The sequence below is a fragment of the Eriocheir sinensis genome, chromosome 9, assembly GCF_024679095.1.
Source record: "Eriocheir sinensis breed Jianghai 21 chromosome 9, ASM2467909v1, whole genome shotgun sequence".
NCBI classification, from domain to species: Eukaryota; Metazoa; Arthropoda; class Malacostraca; order Decapoda; family Varunidae; genus Eriocheir; species Eriocheir sinensis.
The window spans coordinates 11231631-11252959 of record NC_066517.1 but is presented as its reverse complement, the minus strand read 5'-3'; the positions used below and the strand labels follow the sequence as shown (position 1 = coordinate 11252959).

Here is a 21329-nt window from a genome sequence, read left to right as displayed (position 1 = left end):
GCGACAACAACAACAACAACAACACCCACACGAAGGAAGGGCAAGACCAGCCACGAACCAGCTGAATAGCCTGGAGCACCGTCGCCGCGTCGCTGCCCTGACGGTGCTACAAGGCACAAGTGGGCCTAGTGCCCCACCTGACGGACCTGAGGGCTACCTGGAGGAGGTCTGAGCGCAGCACGAGAACGGTGCTGAGCAACGCCTCCTCCTGGAAGTGCCAATGGCCCGCTCCAGCACCCACCAACGTGCCTTCTCCATCGCAGCGGTGGTGTGGTGGAACAACCTCACTGCTGATGTGGATGTGACACAACTGTCCACTCAGCAGATGAAGGTTGCGTCCCACAGGTGGCTACTCCTACACCCACCGTAAATATGTATATATATAATTGTATAATATATTGTATAATAATTGTATAATATAATCGGCAGAAGCTTTTAAATAGCTCCCCAACGGTCGGGGGAACTTTAGCATAGACAAATAATACTGCCATGTACTAATGTACTGAACACGTTTAAATAAAAAAAAAAAAAAGAGAGAGAGAGAGAGAGAGAGAGAGCACACACTCACTTTCTTTACGAGGTGGTCAGGGAAAGTTGTCTTAAGTTTTGGGTCCTCAGAGGAGGAGGAGGAGGAGGAGGAAAAGGAGGAGGGGGAGGAGGGGGAAGAAGATTTGGAGTGTTAGATAATAAAAGATAGAAAGGAGCTTAACTGAGAGAGAGAGAGAGAGAGAGAGAGAGAGAGAGAGAGATGTTAGTATGTTAGAAAGGAAAACATCAACAGTAAAAGAATTATAATACAAAAGAAACAAATAAATGAAAACAAGAGAAATTTAGAGAGAAAATGAGAAAGAAAGACTCACACAAAAAAGAAAGGAAGAAAGGAAATAAACGTAAAAGGAAAATGTGGAGAGAAAAGGAGAGAAAGAAAGAAACAGACAAGGAGAAAGACGAAAGGAAAAAAAATACAAAAGAAGGATGAAAATGAAGAGAAAAGGAAGAAAGAAAGAAAGAAAGAAAGAGAGAGAGAGAAAAGCAAATACGCAGAGAGAGATACAGAGAGACAGACAAACGAAGTGTAATCCAACCCTCCTCCTCCTCCTCCTCCTCCTCCTCCTCCTCCTCCTCCTCCTCTTCCTCCTCCTCCTCCTCCTCCTCCTATTTTTCCTTTCCACGCATTTTCCTCCGCTTCCACATACGTCTCTGTCTTCCACCTCCTCCACACTCACATCTTCCTCCTCCTCCTCCTCTTCCTCCTCCTCCTTCCTATTCTATTCTTCCTAATATTTCAATTCTTCCTCCTCCGCCCACACATGTCCTCCGTCTCCTCCTCCTTCATCTCCTCCTCCTCCTCCTCCTCCTCCTCCTCCTCCTCCTCCCCAACGTCCATCATTTTTCCTTATTATGTTGAATATTTTACGAAATTTTGCATCCAATTTCTTCGATTTTGTGTCCTGCCGAATTTTCCTCGTCCATTGCGGCCTCCTCTTCCTCTTCCTCTTCCCCTTCCCCTTCCTCTTCCTCCTCTTCCTCTTTATCGGCCCCTTCCTCTTTCTTTTTTTTTTCACTTTCCTCCGGTCTTTCTTTCCCTTTTCCTTACCCTCCTCTTCCTCATCCATTGCTGCCTCCTCTTCCTCTTCCTCTTCCTCCTCTTCCTCTCTATCGTCCTCTTCCTCTTTCTTTTTTCTCTTTCCTCCGGTCTTTCTTTCCCTTTTCCTCACCCTCCTCCTCTTCCTCATCCATTGCGGCCTCCTCTTCTTCCTCTTCCTCTGTATCACCCTCTTCCTTTTCTTTTATTCCTCTCCTCTTTCTCTCCTTCTTTATCTCCCCCTTTCTTTCCATGTACAGTTTTTTTTTTGTTGTTGTTGTTGTTACTATTTTAAACTACTCATATTTTTTGCCTCTTCCTCTTAAAGTCTGTCTCTCTCTCTCTCTCTCTCTTCCTCCTCCTCTTCCTCCTCCTCTTCCTTCCCTCTTACTGTATTTCTCTCTCTCTTCCTTTTCTTCTTCCTTTCTTCCTCTATTCTTTTTCTCTGTTCCTTTTGTTATTATTATTCTACCTCTTTTTCTTCTTCCTCTTCCTCCTTCATTTTTTTTCTCCCTCTTCCTCCTTCTCTTCCTCCTCCTCCTCATTTACCTCCTCCTTTCTTATCTTTTCCTCCTCTTCTCTTTCCTTCTCTTTCTTTTCCATTTTCTTCCTTGATTTTTTCCTTTTAACTCCTTCTTCGTCTTCCATCATTCCTTCCCTCCCACATCGGCATTTCTTCCTCCTCCTCCTCCTCCTCCTCCTCCTCCTCCTCCTCCTCCTCCTCCTCCTCCTCCTCCATCTCGTCACCCTTCCACATCAACCACCCAAGAATTCAATATTGCTCAGATTGCACGAGAATCTTCCTTATTTTATTCCTCTTCTTCTTGTCCTTCTTTATCTTCTTCCTTCTTTTCTTCCTTTTCTTTTTCTTCCTTTCCTCCTTCATCCATTCCTTCATTCATTTTTTCCTTACTTTTCTTCTTCCATTTTTTTTACCTCCGTTTTTCTTCATTGTCCTTCCTTCTTTTCCTCCTTCCCTCCTTCCTTCTTTTTCTTCCTTTTCTCCTTCGTCCATTCCTTTGTTCACTTTCTCACTACTTCCCTTCCGACCTTCTTTATTCTCCTTCCTTCTTTCCCTCCTTTCTTCCTTCTTTTCTTTTTTTCCTTTTCGCCTTCACCCATTCCTTTGTGCAGTTTCTCTCTCCCTCCTTTCATTTCTTCATTCATTCATTCATCTTCAATCCTCCCATTTTTGTTTTGTTTTTCTCTTTTTTTCATCCGTATCCTTCCTTCCTTCCTTCCTTCCTTCCTTCCTTCCTTCTTTTTTCACCTATTCCTTTATGCATCTTCTCCCCACTTCCCTCTTTCCTTTACTCCCTGCTTCCCCACCCTTCCCCACCCTTGCCCATCCCTTCCCCACCCTTGCCCATCCCTTCCCCATTCTTCCCCAACCTTCCTCTATCTTCCTCCACCCTTACCTCACCCTTCCCAGTCGTTTCCCCTCCTTCCCCTCCTTCCCCATCCCTCCCTCTCCCCAACATTCCGCCCCACCGTTTCCTCAACCTTCCCCACCCTTCCCCACACCTCTCCATCCTTCCCCATTGTTTCCCCTCCTTCCCGTCCTTCTCCAACGCTTCCCCACCCTTCCCCATTCCTCCCCACCCTTCCTTCAAGCTTCCCCACCCTTCCCCACACCTCCCCATTCTTCCCCACTCCCCAAAAAGGCAGATGCACTTCCCAAATCCCCTATGAGGCCCTAATCCCCCAATCCCCTTCCTCCCCGCACTTTGGATTGACTCTATCACGCCCCAGAGCATCCCTAAAGCCTCCTCCTCCTGCTCCTCCTCCCTATCGCCTTTCCCTTTACTTCTTGTCTCTTTGTCCTTTTATCTCCAATTTTCGTTCTTTTTTTCTCATTTTCTTTGTTCTTTTCTGTTTTTCTCTTTTCCTCCCCTCTTTCTTTCCCTAATCTTCCCTTTCCTCCCTTTTTTTATTTTCTTGTCTTGCCCTTGTTCTTCTTCCTCTTCTTCCCTTTTTTTCCCCTTTCCTCTTCCTCCCTGGTTCCTCCTTTCCTCTTCCTCTCTGGTTCCTCCCTGGTTCCTCCTTTCCTCTTCCTCTCTGGTTCCTCCTTTCCCTCCTTTCCTCTTCCTCTCTGGTTCCTCCTTTCCCTCCTTTCCTCTTCCTCTCTGGTTCTTCCTTTCCCTCCTTTCCTTTTCCTCTCTGGTTCTTCCTTTCCCTCCTTTCCTCTTCCTCCCTGGTTCTTCCTTTCCCTCCTTTCCTCTTCCTCCCTGGTTCTTCCTTTCCCTCCTTTCCTCTTCCTCCCTGGTTCCTCCTTTCCCTCCTTTCCTCTTCCTCTCTGGTTCCTCCTCTCCCTCACTTTTCTCCCTCCTCCTCCTCCTGCTCTCTTTGCCTTTTCTTTTAATGTTTCCCTCAATTTCCTTCCTTTCCTCCCTTCATTTATCTTCTCTGTCTCCTCCTTTCAATCTTCTTTCTTATCTTTCTTTCTACGTCCTTTTTTTTATCTCTCCAACCCTTTATTTATATCTTTTAACCTCCCTGTCTCCCCCTTTTTCTCTCCTTCTCTACTTCTTTCCTCTTCCTCTTTTTTTCTTATATTCCTTTTTCTTCACCCTACACTATCCTTCTCTTCCATGTTCTTCCTTTCTTTGTCTTTCTCTCCTTTCTTCCTTCCTTCCTTCCTTCCTTTCTTCCTTCCTTTCTTTCTTTCTTTCTTTCTTTCTTTCTTTCTTTCTTCCTTCCTTCCTTCCTTCCTTCCTTCCTTCCCTACTCTGAACACTTTCCCTTCCTCTCTCCTTCCCCTTCCTTATTTCTTCTCTTCCCTTCCCTTCATCCCCATTCCTCCCCTTTCTCCCTTTCCTTCCCCACACTCCTGAAGAAGCTGAGAGACCAAGCGTACCCTGTCCCCCTGAAGGGGAACAAAATACATACACACTCACCCAAGAGGAAAAATGTCGCGAGGAAACCACAGCGGAGGGGAAAAAAGTGTCAGGGAGGAGATCGGGAAAATATGAAAGGGGAAAAATTTGTGGGGGGGGAAATATACGTTGTGGAAAATTAAGTCACAAGGGGAAATATGTTGGAAAAATTTATGTAGTGGAAAACTGAGTTACAAAGGAAAATATGTGGGGAAAATTTATGTAGTGGAAAATTGAGTTACAAAGGAAAATATGTGGGGAAAATTTATGTTGTGGAAAATTGAGTTACAAAGGAAAATATGTGGGGGAAATTTATGTTGTGGAAAATTGAGTTACAAAGGAAAATATGTGAGGAAAATTTATGTAGTGGGAAATTAAGTTACAAGGGGAAATATGTGGGGGAAATTTATGTAGTGGGAAATTAAGTTTACGGGGGAAAATATGCGAGGGAAAATATGTGGGGAAAGTATATGTAGTGGAAAATTAAGCTACAAGGAAAAATAAGACAGGGGAAAATATGTGGGGAAAGTATATGGAGTGGAAAATTAAAAGGGAAAGAAAAAAAAAGGTGGATGAGGAGAAAATCCAGGGAGGACATAGTAAGGAAAATTGATCTTGTGGAAAATTTAGGGAAGGAAAAAGGATGTGAGGCGTCGGGAAAATAAGAGGTTAAAATTTGTGTGCGGGGGGGGGAGTATATGTGGAGGAAAATTGGATTGAAGGGGAAAATAGGGGACGTATGTGAGGGGAGAAGGGAAAAAAGTTAGGGTGTGGGAATAATAGGAGGAAAGAAAGGTAAGGAAAATTTATCTAGAGGAAAATTGAAAAGAAAATAGGGGAGAAGGGAAAAAGTTAGGGTGTGGGAATATTAGGAGGAAAGAAAGGTAAGGAAAATTTATCTAGAGGAAAATTTAAAAGAAAATAGGGGAGAAGGGAAAAAGTTAGGGTGTGGGAATATTAGGAGGAAAGAAAGGTAAGGAAAATTTATCTAGAGGAAAATTGAAAAGAAAATAGGGAACGTGTGTGAGGGGGAGAAGGGAAAAAGAGAGGACGAGAGAAAACAAAATGGGATGAAAAGTAAGGAAAATTGAAAAGAAAATAGGGGACGTTTTGAGGGAAGAAGGGAAAAAAAGGAGGACGAAAGAAAAAAATAATAGGATGAAAAGTAAGGAAAATTAATCTAGAGGAAAATTTAAGGAAGGTAAACTGGGATGCGTGTGAAAGGGAAAATGCAAATAATGAGAGACAGAAAAAAGTATAAGGATGATGAGACGAAAACAGCTTGAGGAAAAGTAAAAGAAATAGAGAGATGAATGTAAAGAGAGAAGGAAAAAAGTGAAAAAGGAAAACATGAGGAAATAAATGAGGATAACTTAATGATAGAAAAATTCAGGACATATTGAGAAAGTTATGTGTGGGGGAAAATGGGAAAAGGGAAAGATAAAAGAAATAGGGAGATGAATATAAAGAGAGAAGGAAAAAAGTGAAAAAGGAAATATGAGGAAATAAATGAGAATAACAACGATAGAGAAATTCAGGACATATTGAGAAAGTTATGTGTGGGGGAAAATGGGAACAGGAAAAGACAAGGAAAATGCACCAGGGAAGGAGTTGAGTCGAAAAAGATGAACGAAAAAGAAAGACCAAAATCGGAAAATAAAAAGAGTTGAGGAAAAGTACCAGAAACATGCCGGGGAGGAGGAAAAATATGTCGCAGGAAAAAGAGGACAACAGGACAACAGGTGCCGAGGCTTATGTGGGAAAAGTTATTACGAAAAGTCATTAACGAGAGAAAGTGGAGACGCAGGAGGAAGAGGGGGAGGAGGAGGAAGGAGAACGAGGAGGAAAGAGGGGAAGGAGAAGAAAGGAGAAAATGGAAGAAGAAGAAGAGAGAAGGAAGAAGAGAAGGAGAAGAGAAGTCAAAGGAAGAAAAGCTGAATAAGAAACAAGATTATAGGAAAGAGGAAGAAAATAGGAAGAGAAAGGAGGGGGAGGAGGAGGAGGGAGAGAAGGATAAGGAAGGCTGAGTAAAAAAAAAAAAGAACAGGACAGAGGAAGAAAAGAGAAAGAGAAGAAAGGACAAAATGGAAAAGAGAAGAGAGCAAGGAAAAGGAAGAGAAAAATTAGGAAAAAGATTAAAAAAAGCAGAAAACAAGGAACACGAATAATGGAAGGAGGAGAAAGAACATGAACAAGAGGAGAAAGTGAAGGAAGAGGAGGAAGAGGAACAAGAGGAAGAGATAAAGAAAGATGAAGAGGTCGAAGAGGAAGGCAGAGGAACAAGAAGAAGAGGAAGAGGAGCAAGAAGAAGCGAAGGAGGAACAAAAGGAAAAGGAAGAGGAGCAAGAGGAAGAGGAAGAGGAGCAAGAGGAGAGCAGAGCAAGACGTGAAGCCATCGAGTCGCCCCAACATAACCTCTTTAAAGTCTCCTCTTGAATGCGAGGACATCTTACCTTCCCGTTGTCCTCCCCTCTTCCCCTTCCCCTTCCCCTCCCTTTCCCTCTCTCTCCCTTCCCCTTCCTCTCTCTCTCTCTCTCTCTCTCTCTCTCTCTCTCTCTCTCTCTCTCTCTCTCTCTCTCTCTCTCTCTCTCTCTCTCTCTCTCTCTCTCTCTCTCTCTCTCTCTCTCTCTCTCTCTCTCTCTCTCTCTCTCTTTCTTCATTTTCCTTCCTCTCCTTTCCTCTCCCTCTCTCTCTATCTCCCTTTATTACCTTTCATCTCCCTCTTCTCCTCCCCTCACTCCCCTTTCTTCTTTTTTATCTCCTTCATCTCTTCCCCTCACTTCCTTTTCTAATTCAATCTTCTTCCTGGTTTTTCTTTTCTACGTTGCTTCTTCCTTTCATTTTTTCTCCTCTCGATTTCATTCTTCTCTTCCTCCTCCTCCTCTTTATCCTCCTCCTCCTCTTCCTTTCCTCTCTTCCGGGAAAGAATCGGATCCCACGAAATAACACCAACTGCTCTCTTCCTCCTTCTCCTCCTCCTCCTCCTCTTCTCCTCCTCCTCCTCCTCCTCCTCCCTTAAAAATCTTCGGGGAGGGGAGAGGAAACCTTTTTTTTTTTCGCTTCTGGCAAACTCGATATGAAGTAATAGTAGTAGTAGTTATTGTTGTTGTTGTTGTTATTGTTAAATTGGTTTACGGAATTATTCATGGTGTGTAAATTCTCTCTCTCTCTCTCTCTCTCTCTCTCTCTCTCTCTCTCTCTCTCTCTCTCTCTCTCTCTCTCTCTCTCTCTCTCTCTCTCTCTCTCTCTCTCTCTCTCTCTCTCTCTCTCTCTAATCCAGACTGGCTCAAATTAAAACGCTGCCAATCTTTTTTTTTTTTTTTTTTTTTTTTTTGCTTAAGCCCTTCTTCCTCCTCCTCCTCCTCCTCCCTTGATCCTGTTTTCTATCTTTTTTTTTGTCTTTTGTCTTGCACTTTTCTTTTTCTTCTTATTTTTTCTTCGTTTTGGGTTCAGCATCGCAAGGAAAAATAAAGAAAGGAAATAAAAAAAAGAAAGAAGAAAAGGAAGAAAATACAAAAAAGACTTCGATAGACAGACACAAACAAAGCCTTCGGCGATATCTTAGAAGTGTTTTTGTTTATGTTTTTGTTTTTTTTTGTTTTCCGGTTTTGTTTTGTTTTTCGTTTTTCCAGTTCGATTTTTTTTCCTTTTTTTTATTTTTTTATACTATTTTCTGTGACGGATTTGAGTTAAGCTTCGCGGAGTAGTAAAACGAAATATTCTCTCTCTCTCTCTCTCTCTCTCTCTCTCTCTCTCTCTCTCTCTCTCTCTCTCTCTCTCTCTCTCTCTCTCTCTCTCTCTCTCTCTCTCTCTCTCTCTCTCTCTCTCTCTCTCTCTCTCTCTCTCTCTCTCTCTCTCTCTCTCTCTCTCTCTCTCTCAATTAAAGGTGTGTTATTTGTATGTTAACCACTACTCTCTCTCTCTCTCTCTCTCTCTCCTTCTTCTTTCTCTTATTTCCTTCACTCCTTCCTTTTCCTCCTCCTTCCTTTCCTTTTTAACTCAACCACAACACTCTCCCTCTCCTACTTCCTCTCTCCTTCTTCCTCTTTTCCTTTCCTTCGTCTCCCTTATTTCCCTCACTCCTTCCTTTTCCTCTTTCTTCCTTTCCTTTTCCTTCTTTTACCATTTTCGCTCTTCTTATTTTTTCTGTATATGTGTATGTCTCTACTTTTTTTTTATTCCTTCACTTCCTTTTGTTCCGTCCTTGTTTCCTTTTTTCTTTCTTTCTACTTCTCATTCCCTCACTTTCTTATGTTTCTCCTTTTCTTCCTTTCTTTCTTTCATTTCTCCTTTGCGTATGTTTCTCCTTTCCTTCCTTTCTTTCTTTCATTGCTCCTTTACCTTAACGCAGAGATCTTAAGGTCCTTGCTCTCCTCCTTAGTGCTGACGGGAACCCTGCATGTAATTTTCTAACTTTCTCTTGCTATATCCTCGTTTCCCTTTCTTCCACTCTTATAGGACCATTATGCAGGAGTCTTTAGGTCAGAGAAAAAGGTAATAACACTGCCCGTTCTCACACTCTCTCCCCTTTCAGCGCCGACGGTAACTTCGAGGTGACACTCTCCACCAAGGCCACGCTACATTACGACGGTCTGGTGGAGTGGAAGCCCCCCGCGATCTACAAGTCGTCGTGCGAGATCGATGTGGAGTTCTTTCCCTTCGACGAGCAAACGTGTGTCATGAAGTTCGGTTCCTGGACCTATGATGGCTTCCAGGTGAGTGCAGGTGAAGGTAGAAGGTGAAAGAGGTTGTGTTTATGGAGACTGGCAGGTGTGAGGTGGATTTAAGTTGGAAGGAAAAGGGAAAATGAAGGAATAGGAAGAGGAAAAGGAAGGAGTGAAGTAAGTAACGAAGAGAAGAAGGAAAAAGGTATAAAAAAAAAAGGTGTGTTTATGGAGATTGGCAGGTATGGGGTGGTTTTAAGTAGGAAGGAAGAGGGGAAAATTAAGGAATAGAAAGAGGAAAAGGAAGGAGTGAAGTAAGTAACGATGAAAAGAAGGAAAAGGATGAAAAAAGGTGTTTGTAGAGACTGACAGGTATGGGGTGGTTTTGAGTAGGAAGGAAAACGGAAAAGGAAGGAAAAGGAAGGAGTGAAGTAAGTAACGAAGAAAAGAAGGAAAAGGATGAAAAAAGGTGTGTTTGTAGTGAGATTGGAAAGTATGGGGTGGTTTTAAGTAGGAAGGAGAAGTAAAATAAAGGAATAGGAAGAGGAAAAAGAAGGAGTGAAGTAAGTAACGAAGAAAAGAAGGAAAAGGATGAAAAAAGGTGTGTTTGTAGTGAGATTGGAAAGTATGGGGTGGTTTTAAGTAGGAAGGAGAAGTAAAATAAAGGAATAGGAAGAGGAAAAAGAAGGAGTGAAGTAAGTAACGAAGAAAAGAAGGAAACGGATGAAAAAAGGTGTGTTTGTAGTGAGATTGGAAAGTATGGGGTGGTTTTAAGTAGGAAGGAGAAGGAAAATAAAGGAGTAGGAAGAGGAAAAAGAAGGAGTGAAGTAAGTAACGAAGAGAAGAGGGAAAAAGGTGAACTAGGTGTGTTTGTAGTGAGATTGGCAGGTTTGGAAAAATTTTAATTAGGTAGATCAGGTAAAAAATGATGGAATGGTAAAGTTGGGGGCATAATATAGACGGTAAAAACTCATTAGCAAACCAACGTAACCGCGTCCAGGTGTGATTGTTATTGATTTAGCAGGTAAGGGAGAATGTGAAAGGGAAAGTGTACAGGCATTGAAATCAAGAAGAGGAAGGAATGGAGTAGAAAAAAAATATAGAGACGGTTAAAACTCATTATCAAACCAACGTAACCGCGTCCAGATGTGATTGTTATTGATTTAGCAGGTGAGTAAGGGAGAAGGTGAAAGAAAAGGAAAGTGTACAGGTATTAAAATCGGTAAGGAAAGGAAATGAAGTATAAAAAAAAACATATGGACAGGTCAAATCTCATCAGCAAACCAACTTAACCGCGTCCAGGTGTGATTGTTATTGATTTAGCAGGTGGGTAAGGGAGAAGGTGAGAGAGAGGGAAAGTGTACAGGTATTGAAATTAAAGCTGAAGGGTGCAGGTGAAACAGTATTTCGACGGACGATATTGAAAACGAGGGGACAGGTGCAATACAGGTAGGTAAATGAGTTGAAAAAGGTGTGTTACAGGTAAAATGTGTGGCGGGACTGACGAACAGGTGTAGGGACATTTGCAGCAGGTAGGGGTAGGTGCAAGGAGCGTGTGTGGGGATGTTATTAAAGGGAGGAGGTGAGCGTGAATGAGGTGCGGTTGGGAGGGTGTGCGAGACGAGGGACGGAATTAAGAGAGAGGGAGAGAGAGGTGCAAATGGGATGGCTGCCTCGTGGAATTCCAATTAAGAAAAGGTATGAAGAACAGGTGCTGAATATGTTAAGAAAAAGAGAAATATATACGTGTACTTTAGCTAATGATAAGACAAGGTAAATGGAAAGGTATGTGTATGCAAGTGTGTGTTTCAAGGAGTCCCAGAGATAATGCTACAGGTGTTATCAAATTATATCCAGGTGTGTTACGATGTCTCCAGGTGTGTACAAGAGTGTAGGCAGGTGTTTGTTAAGGTGTCCACGGAGTTTGTGTTTCTAGGTGTGATGTTTTAGTGGCCCAGAGAGTTCATGGGTGTGCAGGTGTGTAGTCCAGGTGTACAGATGTGTTTCTCAGGTGTCAGGTGTGTACAGAAGCCCAAGGTATATGTCAAGGTGTTCCAGAGGTAGTGTGTCAGGTGTGTTGTCTTATTGCTGTTCCAGAGAGATTCAAGGGCGTACAGGTGTGTCAGGTTTGTGCAGGTGTGTTTCTTAGGTGTGTGCAGGTGTCCTCGGTGTCGTAATGTTGCAGGTAGTGTCAGGTGTGGTTTAAGTGCCCCAGAGAGGTTGAAGAGAGTACAGGTGTGTTTCTCAGGTGTGTCAGTTGTGTGCAGGTGTGTTTCTTAGGTGTGTGTAGGTGTCCTCGGTGTCTTAATGTTGCAGGTAGTGTCAGGTGTGGTTTGAGTATCCCAGAGAGGTTGAAGAGAGTACAGGTGTGTTTCTCAGGTGTGTCACGTGTGTGCAGGTATGTTTCTTAGGTGTGTGTAGGTGTCCTCGGTGTCTTAATGTTGCAGGTAGTGTCAGGTGTGGTTTGAGTGCCCCAGAGAGGTTGAAGAGAGTACAGGTGTGTTTCTCAGGTGTGTGCAGGTGCTCCAGGTGTGTTGATTTTGCAGGTAGACCTTCGCCACATCGATGAGGTCAAGGACAACCCGGTGGTGGAGATCGGCGTTGACCTGACCGAGTTCTACACCTCCGTCGAGTGGGACATCCTCGCGGTGCCGGCCATCAGGTGCGTGGCCATCCTCCTCCTCTTCTTAACCCTCCTCATCCTTCTCCTTCTCCTCTTCTTCTTCTTCTTGACCCTCTTTATCATCATCATCAACATCGTCATCATCATTAATATCATCATCTTGATTCATCTACATCTTTCTCATCAACTGTTCCGCCTTCTATACCTTTGTCTGTCTATTCATCTATCTATCTGTCTATCTGTCTCATATCCTCTCCTAACATTCCCTCACCCCATCCCTCACATCTGTCTATCTCTCATATCCTCTACTAACCTTCCCTCACACCTGTATTTCTACCCCACTCGCTTTTTTATTTATCTATCCCTCTTTATCTGCATCATTCTATCTCATCTTTTAACCTTTCCTCACCCCTTCTCTTCACTCTATCTACCAATATATATCTATCAGTCTTTCTCATTTCCTTCTAACTTTCCCCTCCCTTCCTTCCCCCTCTCACCGTCCCTCTCCCGGCAGGAACGAGAAGTACTACACGTGTTGCAACGAGCCTTACCTGGACATCACCTTCAACATCACCATGCGCCGCAAGACCCTCTTCTACACCGTCAACCTCATCATCCCCTGCATGGGCATCTCCTTCCTCACGGTGCTCGTCTTCTACCTCCCCTCAGACTCCGGCGAGAAGGTAAGGAGAAGGAGGAGGAGGAGGAGGAGGAATGGTAGTAGTGGTAGTATTTTTTTTCGGAGTTTCGTAATGTGAACGCGAAAGTTAAGTATGCATAGAAGACAAGTAATAATGGTAGTACTCGGCGATGGTTGAGAATTGTCAGCGTGTTTCGGTGGGACTCGAACCTATGTCCACAGATTCACCACGGCCGCACGCTGACTACTCCGCCACCGCTCCCGAAGTAGATGAATAACAATGTATAGATGAATAACAAAGTAGACGGATAACGAAACAGATAACGAGGCAACGAGCGATCAAACCGGTGACGTCATTGCTTCACTGAGTCCTGCCGAAGCGTCGAGTCTCAGTAGTCGACCCCGCAAGCCAGCCAGGCCCCTCAATGCCCCGCGTAGGTGTGTAAGGGGCGGCCCGTGGACGCAACACCTGGCGCCCTCATACTGATTTAGGTCACCTGGACACACCTGAGGATTGGGATGTGGAAAGGAGTGTGTGTACCTGGGATATGTGTGTTGTGGAGGTAAGGTAAGAGATAGAGAGAGATAGAAGGGAGTGAGTGTAGCCTATTGTGGAAGTGTCATGCTAACTACTGTATTGTCTATCTTTCTCCCTCCCTCTTTTCCTCCTCCTCTCCTCCCTTCCTCTCCCGTATCCTTCAGGCCAGTAATATCTCCATTCATTATCTCCCTCCTTATCTCCCTTCCCTCCTCCCTCTAACTTACCTAACCACTTTCCTCCCCCGTTTCCCCCAGTTCAGCCTCGTATTACCTCCCTTTCCTCCCTCTTCCCTCCCTCGTTTCCTCCTACTATACATTTCAGTTGGATCAGTATGATATTTCAGCACACTACATTTAACATCCGGACCTAATTTATGGCTAACATACCACATTACTATATGTGTTATGTGAGGAGTTTACTCGTGAAAAATAACAAACCCGACGAGTCATGTTGACGCATTCGAAGGAAAGTGTGCCCCCCCCCCCCCCCAACACCCCCCCCAACTATTCCTAACCACAACTACTTCTCCCCCTTCTCGCTCTCATTATCCCTCCTCTTCTCCCCCTAGCTCCTCGCCTCCCTCATCACTCTTTTGTCCCTCCCTAGTTCTCCCATCACTGTATTATATATTAGAATGTTATGTAGGTGTATATGTATAAATATGATTATTAACTATAAGAGCATGGTACAATTCCATGGAGGCAAGACGTATTCCACGTTGATAATTACTGTACAACACCTGGGTGCGCCTCGGCAGTCAATGAGTTATACCCTGCCTCTTCAAGTCATAGCCGAAGGGGATGGTGTGAGAAGGCGGGTGAAGAGGGAAACGAGGAGGGGGATACTGCGATATTGGGGTAGGGAAGGAGTGGTCTGGGGGTTGGTTGGGGCGTTGGTGGAGGGGTTAGACGAGTACCCCACACTCGTCCGATTCTGTATAACACCTTAGATATGAAGACTGGATTAGGCTTAATATCAATCAGTAAACTCCTCACATAACACATATGGTAATGTGGTATGTTAGCCATAAATTAGGTCCGGACGCTAATTGTAGTGTGCTGTAATATCATACTGATCCAACGATTCGTTTACGAGATATTTGCGAAAAACAACGTTTGTCCGCCGCTGAAATGTATAGTAGTTGCCCCCGTATTGCCTCCATTCTCTCTCTCCCCTTCCTTTCCTCTTTCTCTCTCCAGCCTAACAAACTAACCTGCTTCCTCCCTAAATAGTTTCCTCCTCCCCCCATATTACCTCCATTTCCTCCTCCTTTCTCTTCCCTCGCTCTCTCTCCTGATGAACTAACAAACCTATGGACAAATCCCTTCCCTCTTTAGTTTCCTCCTCCCTCCCTCTAACTAACCCTCCCCTCCCTCGTCTCCTCCAGGTCAGCCTCTCCATCAGCATCCTGCTCTCCCTGACCGTGTTCTTCTTGCTGTTAGCCGAGATCATCCCGCCGACGTCCCTCGTGGTGCCGCTGCTGGGGAAGTTCGTGCTCTTCACTATGATATTAGACACGTTAAGGTAAGGGGGGGAGAGGGGTGGGTGGGATTGGTGAGTGGGTGGGAGGGAGGGAGATTGAGAGATAAGCTTAGACAGATAGATAGATAGACTACAATAATATAGGCTAAGAAATCAAAGGTAGTATATTTAGGAAGTAAGAAAAGATAATGGGAGAGATGCGTAGATTTTTTTTTTTACGTTCTGCCTATGGCTGAGGCAAGGTCTAAATAAAGGGAGGTCAACCCACGGTCGGCTCACAATTCGTCCCATTCCGCGCATCCTCCCGAGGCTCCTCCCCGAGACCCAGTGACGCAGCATAGGGTATAAAAAAAGATGACCGAGCAGGCAACCCCATCAGTCCCACCACGGCACCTGACCTGACTCACACCTGCCCTCCGCTCACCGCCCTGTTACTCTTCCTCACTCCCGCCATATATTTCTCTCTCTCTCTCTCTGTGTGTGTACACACACACACACACACACACACCCACCCACACACCCTCGCGCGCGCGCACACACAGAGAGAGAGAGAGAGAGAGAGAGAGAGAGAGAATGAATGAATTTAGCGGCAGCGAGCGGAGACGCGGAGGTCAGGTGTCACTGTCAGGTCAACTGTCTTAATGTAACTAATGGGGATGCCTACTCGCTCAGCTATTTTTTATACCCTGTGAAGGGAGAGAGAGAGAGAGAGAGAGAGAGAGAGAGAGAGAGAGAGAGAGAGAGAGGAGGCTCCTCCCAGAAGCCCTATTGACGTCACCTAAGCTGCGCGTGGGTTGACCTACCTTTATTTAGATCTTGGGCTGGGGTAGGCTTTCTTGGTGGGGGCTGATGGTCGGCCCCAGCCCGTTATGGCGCAGGCAAGTGTTTATACTAGCGCCATCTTGCTTGGCTCATGCTGCCCCCGGAGCTCATCTTTGATCCTCATTTTAGAGAAATAATCTAGAGTCTGGGATGATAGGTGGTCTTCAGGACAGCATGTGGGTAGTCTAAGGCCACTTGGCGGTGACAGAAAAATCCCACCCTTTGGTGGCGGGCGGAACGCAAACCCGGGTGCTCCGTGACGCCGCGCCCAAACGCTAACCACTCAACCACCGTCTATCCCCAGATAGGCAAATAGATTGTTAGAAAGATAAAAAGATAAAAGGGTACGTAGGTAGAGGAGAGCGTACCGAAAGGACCACCACTCATACTGGCACTCACCCTCCCGGCCTCTCCACAGTATATGCGTGACGGTGGTGGTGCTCAACGTCCACTTCCGCTCGCCCCAGACGCACTCCATGGCGCCGTGGGTGAGGCGGGTGTTCATCCACATCTTGCCGCGGCTGCTGGTGATGCGGCGGCCACAATACCAGATGGATCGACACCGGTGAGCGGGAGAGAGAGGGAGGGAGGAAGAATGGGGGTTAGAGAGAGGGAGGGAGAGGGAGAGGGAAAGGGGGTTAGAGAGAGAGAGAGAGAGAGAGAGAGAGAGAGAGAGAGAGAGAGAGAGAGAGAGAGAGAGAGAGAGTGTCTGTGTGCTAATAGATTAATGGAAGCAGAGATGAAAATGAAAAGTTAAATGAAAAAAATATAATAAAAATTAGAAATTTTTATTCCGTGTGTGTGGATTAATAAGATGTATGACTTGAAGGAAAAAAGATGAGGAAATAATATAAAAATGCTTAGTTTTGAGTGAATTAGGAGTGAAAGTCATATGGTGGTGTCAGTCATCTGGGCAGATAAAAAAAATTGTGTGGATGTACAGATGCATAATGAAGAAAGAAAAGGAAGAAAGACTTGAACGTGAGTGAGTGAAAAGTCAGTCATTCAGGCAGTGTGTTTAGTTGAGAGGACCAAACCAAAAGGCATTATACTAATCGTCTTCTTTCCAACCTGTAACTCTCTTCTGCATACCTATGAGTTCCATCCTACCTGCCTTCCTACACACACACACACACACATTCTTCCTCTCACATCCTCTTAGTCACTCAGCACACCGCCAGCACCTCTTCCATCCCCTCTGTCTCGCCCTTTCTTAAGCAGTGTTTATAAAGCTTACATGTTGCTGAGAGAACTTTAAACTTGCCTGTCTACCTGTTACCAGCACAATTTTTTGTTTATTTATCTAACACTGCTGTTAACTACTACTGCTGCGGCTAGTCCTTTTTCTTCAATTTTCCTTCTTTTTCTTCTTTTTATGCGCAGTCAGTGTTCTCATACCCTTCTTGCTATACAAAAATCTACCATATACATACTAACTGATACTTCTTTTTCTTCTAACTCTCCTTCTTATTGTATGTACTTTGTATGTAATGATATTGCAACTACTTATGTTTCTACTAATACTAATACTTCTTTTCCCTTGTCTTTAATATCCCATCTTATTCTACTTTTTTCAGTGTTTCCCTACCCTCCTCACTTAACAAAAAATGTATACACATAATTTAAACCTTCAGCCATCTACCCAGCCTTACCACACCACACCACTAACTACTACTACTATTACTATTCCCTTTTTCTCTAATTTTCCTTCTCCGTAACAGTACTTTTTGCCCACAGTCAGTGTTTTCATACCCTCCATGCATTAACAAAAGAATAACTATACACATAAACTAAGCCTTCAGCCATCTATCAGTATCCAACCTCTCCACTCTTCTCCTTCCCATCCTCCTTTCCCCTCAACACCACCCAACACACCATCGCCACCAGTCTTCACATAAGTGTAGTGTCGTAGCTTTACTTTCTTATGTGTGTGTTTTCCTTCCTCCTCCACCACCACCACCTGCCTCCCACCAACACCTCCCCCGGCCGGCGCCCTCCAGCACCCTCCGAAGGTAGTACCCAAGGCCCCTCACGTGCATGATGCTGCAGGAGTCAGGCAGGAGTAGTGGGGCTGCGGCGGGTTGACTGGACAGGTGGATAGAGACAGGCGCTTGGGTTCTTGTAGGGATGGAACAGACGGCCATTCTAGGTCTTGCCGGAGGACATATTGCTCTCATTTTATTTTCTCAGTGAAGATTATAAACTGGTTTTACATTATCTTTTATATGGCAAGTTTTTTCATCTGTTTTTAGATTGTTTTTATCTGTGGCATTAGTTTTTAGAGTAAAGCCAAACTGTCATAGTAAGTTGTTCTCTTGTTTTGTTCTCCCAGCAAAGTTTTCACGCCTGGTTTTACAGTCTTATCGATGGCATTGATTTTGTAGAGGAAAGCCAGACTGTTCTTGCGAGTGGTATTTTGTAAAGATAAGTGGATAGGACTCAAGTTGTCTCCCAGTAAGTTCAGTCTAAAGAAGAGAAACGAAGGAAGAACTCAAAAAAAGAAATGACGTATCCTTATGTGTCATCATGAGGGAGATTAGACTGACATTAGTGATAAAGGACAACAAGTTACTGATACCACTTGGGATTTGTCAGTCATTTCCATCAGTACTATTAGTTCCATCAGCTGAGGTGCTTTTGTCCTCAGTAAATGCTCAAACGACCTCAATATTTGTGTTTATTAGAGGTTGTCGGCTCATCGCTCTGCTCTCCCCGCTGGTCCTGTCCATGCCCGGCCCCAGTAGTCAGGCTAGGAAGATCCCCTACACATAGGTACTTGCATATAGAGACAGTTGTAGACATGAAATTACTTTGCCCCACTCAGAGGAAAAACAAAGTCCATTGGTCAATAAAAAATACAACACAACAAGTCACAGCACATTAAAAGTAACATAATCTTAAGACTAATATTGCCATTGGATCGGATGTGGTCGCCCCCCTAATGCCATGACTTTCGTTCTTTAGGAGCCATCATGAAAACGCTCTCTTTAACATCAAAGAATGTTGTCGGTATGCCACCTCCTCACCGTGTCCGTTTGAAGGGTTCCCTCTGTGGCCCCGCATGCTTTGTTACTACACTACTATGTCATCCTCTGTTACCTTTACTCTGGCCTCCTCAGATGTGCACTTTTTTTAATCGTTGGTTTTGCACAGTTTTCCCTCCCCTCCTCGTCTCTCTCCCCCCCTCCGCCCCGCCCCTGCCGCCCCCCTAAGGACTGGCTTCCCCGCTCCACGAGCCTCCACGCTGCATGTCACGTTCCCGCCTCCACCTCGTGCTTTGAACAGTCATCTTGAGGTGGAGTCACGCAGGGTCGTCTTTTATGCCTCCGCGCCCCCCTCCACACGCCCCCTCTCATTCCGCTGCCGCTCTGACCTGACGTGACCTGACCCGACCCACTGCATAGCCTAAACCAAGACCCACGACCTCCTCTTGACCTCATCTTGTGACACATCTACATAGATTCTGTTATGCCACGCTCATGACATGTCTTGACCCAACACAAACACAGGTCATCTTGCCTTGACCATTTGACCTTCCTGACCTCTTGACCGACTTTGAATTGGCAAGCCAAGCCAAGCCGCCTCCCATTCGCCTTCTACTTCCAAACTCTCAAGCTGTCAAGTCCTGTCTGTCAAGTTTTATTCCTTGTTGTCAGACTCACAAAACAGTACGTCTCTCTCCCCCTTAATACTAAAGTCTCTAGTTTCAATATTTAGTCGACATAAATAAGGAACGATTTTTTAAATACTTTTTGTCCCCCCATGGATCAGTCTTGAGACTGAGGTGGTGTGGGTGTTGTCTTGTTTTCAAATTAAGTTTTTTTTTTTTTTTACTCCACAAAGGCCAAGCAGCTCTCAAGTTGGATCTCTTAAATTATTTACTTTGCCATGAAAATTTTCTAGTTTTGTTAGTTTTCAATTATGGAATATTTTGCAAATTTGCAAATTTTTCATGTTTTTGGCTTCAGCTTAAACAGTTTAATCAGTCTACATAAAATGACAAATCTGATAATATTGCCAAGCTAAAGTAGGTGCCTAGCGATGCCTTGCCGTCGAGGCCACGAGGAGGCCATCATGACCACCGCCTTCCCGCCCCCCAGCCTCTTCGCCAAGACCAAGGCCGGGATGCTGCGCTCCTGCAACGGCGGGGACATGAGGGATGCCTGCAACTACTACTCCACTGAGTCATTCCAGGACTCCAGGGAAAACTCCTTCAGGCTAGTGCCACTCCTCCATCAATAGTTGTTTTATGTCACTTTGCAACTATATCTCTCTTAGAGTCACATTCTTTTCTGCATCAAATGTAACTTGTCAATTTAAAACTTCAGTAAAAAACCTCCGGTACTTCTAAAGAAGATGCAAAAAGTAATGATAAGGAGTAGATTTTCCAGGAAGTTGTTACATATCTTTTACTTACTGCTGTTTACACCAAAAGAGTAGTCAGTCAGTTTACATCAAGTTTTGACACTATATGGCTTGCCATTGAAGGCATTATTTGTATAGTTTTCATAAATCCTTTATCATATTACGTTACAGAAAGCATCAGGAAGTAATAATACCTCAATTAAAATTACCAACAGCTTATAATAAAATAAATTAACCATAAATATACAGAATATAGTTAGGGTGTATACCTAGTCATATCAGATTTAGATTGAATCAAACAGTAGTAGTTATTTAATATTTATAAAAAGGCCCTGTTTCCCAGAGAGGTTATTTTCCTGATATGAATGGCAATTGGTATGATGTGTACAATATGGCAAGCAAACCCTGTACACTGGAGAACAGTCGTGTGTCTAGTACTGAAGTGAGCAAGTCTACAATGTTTCCTATGCCTTGCAGGAGTCAACAGGAGCTTCGGGACGCCATCAGGGACGGACTCATCTACATGGACATGGCCAGCAGCCGACCGCGCTCACCCCACAGCGAGTACTCCCCAAGGTAATGCCACTGTGTGTGCAAGGAGGGGCATACAGAGTTGTAACTGTGGGGAGTGATAAAGCTGTGTGTGGGTTGATTGAAGAGAAGTGAGTGAAATATTAAAGACCCATTGGTGCCGACTTAACCAACACAACACCATGTCTAGATTTCACCCAAATTTTATTCAACTGACTCATGGGTGTTAAGATACTTTATTTGCCGACTGTACAAACTAGTGAACATACCTTGCCCCAATTGCTAGAAACATGGCCAATGGAAATTACAAACGCCAATATTTATGTACCTGTTTAGTTAACCCTCTTGTGCACCATAAGTTTCAAATAAGTTTTCTTTCCCGCACTCATTTCAAACATCGGGTCTCTCGCCGGTCAAGGCAGATTTTTTAGCGCACCGAAAATTTTTGTTTCTCAACTACTTTCTTCCCCCAAACCAGCATTTATCATTATACATAATATATCAATGGCTTCCTTATTTGTTGTAGTTTTCATGAATCAATAAAGAAATAATAATAGTAATTCGTAGGACCGTTTATGGACATGGAATAAAGTGCGCATAAACAATTTTTCTACTTAGGTCATGTTCCCACCTCCATAACTAAAAACTTTGTGGGTCAACTTTTCAAGGTAGATCTATTTATCATAGCAGAATTTTGTCAGGATTCTTCTGGTTCCTTCAAATCTCCAATCGGACAATTAGCACCATGAAATATTTGCGGAAAAGTAAAAATATTGAAAAAAGTCAATCTTTCATTTGCTTACGTAATTCACAAAATATAATATGCTACTGCCTGGAAAGAGAAAAAATACAAATAACACCCAATCAAATCACTGTATTGCACTATATAACACTATTATCACTTTTATGAGGTGGGCAGCATAGGCGCGCGCAAGCCCACAGCAGCGAGATGTGCAGATTGACATGAGAGAGTGACCGGAAACTAGGGTTGCACCGATAAACAATTCGGCCGATTATTTAGAATTTGTAAATGTGATTAATCTTCACTAATTTCTGGACACTGTATGTTTACAACTTTGTTTACTGCCAAAATGTCATCTCCTGTATGGAGAGCAAATACTTCTAGTAATTTGTTACTTTAGCCTTGCTTTGTGGAAGCATTTTGGTTTTAATATTTTAGAATTTGACAGTTTTCTCGTT

At 43.9% G+C, this 21329-nt stretch overlaps 1 protein-coding gene across 4 annotated transcripts in view; it reads left to right on the top strand.

Moving 5' to 3' along the window:
* The window catches only part of LOC126995917 (acetylcholine receptor subunit alpha-like), a 57009-nt gene that overhangs the window by 33364 nt on the left and 2316 nt on the right, over window positions 1–21329 (top strand). For 2 of the 4 annotated variants that reach the window (XM_050855815.1, XM_050855813.1), the window contains exons 3-10: window positions 8996–9176; window positions 11672–11787; window positions 12263–12431; window positions 14317–14453; window positions 15652–15798; window positions 17234–17245; window positions 19334–19450; window positions 20076–20174. In XM_050855815.1, coding sequence (XP_050711772.1) covers window positions 8996–9176; window positions 11672–11787; window positions 12263–12431; window positions 14317–14453; window positions 15652–15798; window positions 17234–17245; window positions 19334–19450; window positions 20076–20174 — 978 coding nt within the window. The remainder of the gene's footprint in view (window positions 1–8995; window positions 9177–11671; window positions 11788–12262; window positions 12432–14316; window positions 14454–15651; window positions 15799–17233; window positions 17246–19333; window positions 19451–20075; window positions 20175–21329) is intronic. The other 2 variants (XM_050855816.1, XM_050855814.1) reach the window with 1 other exon arrangement.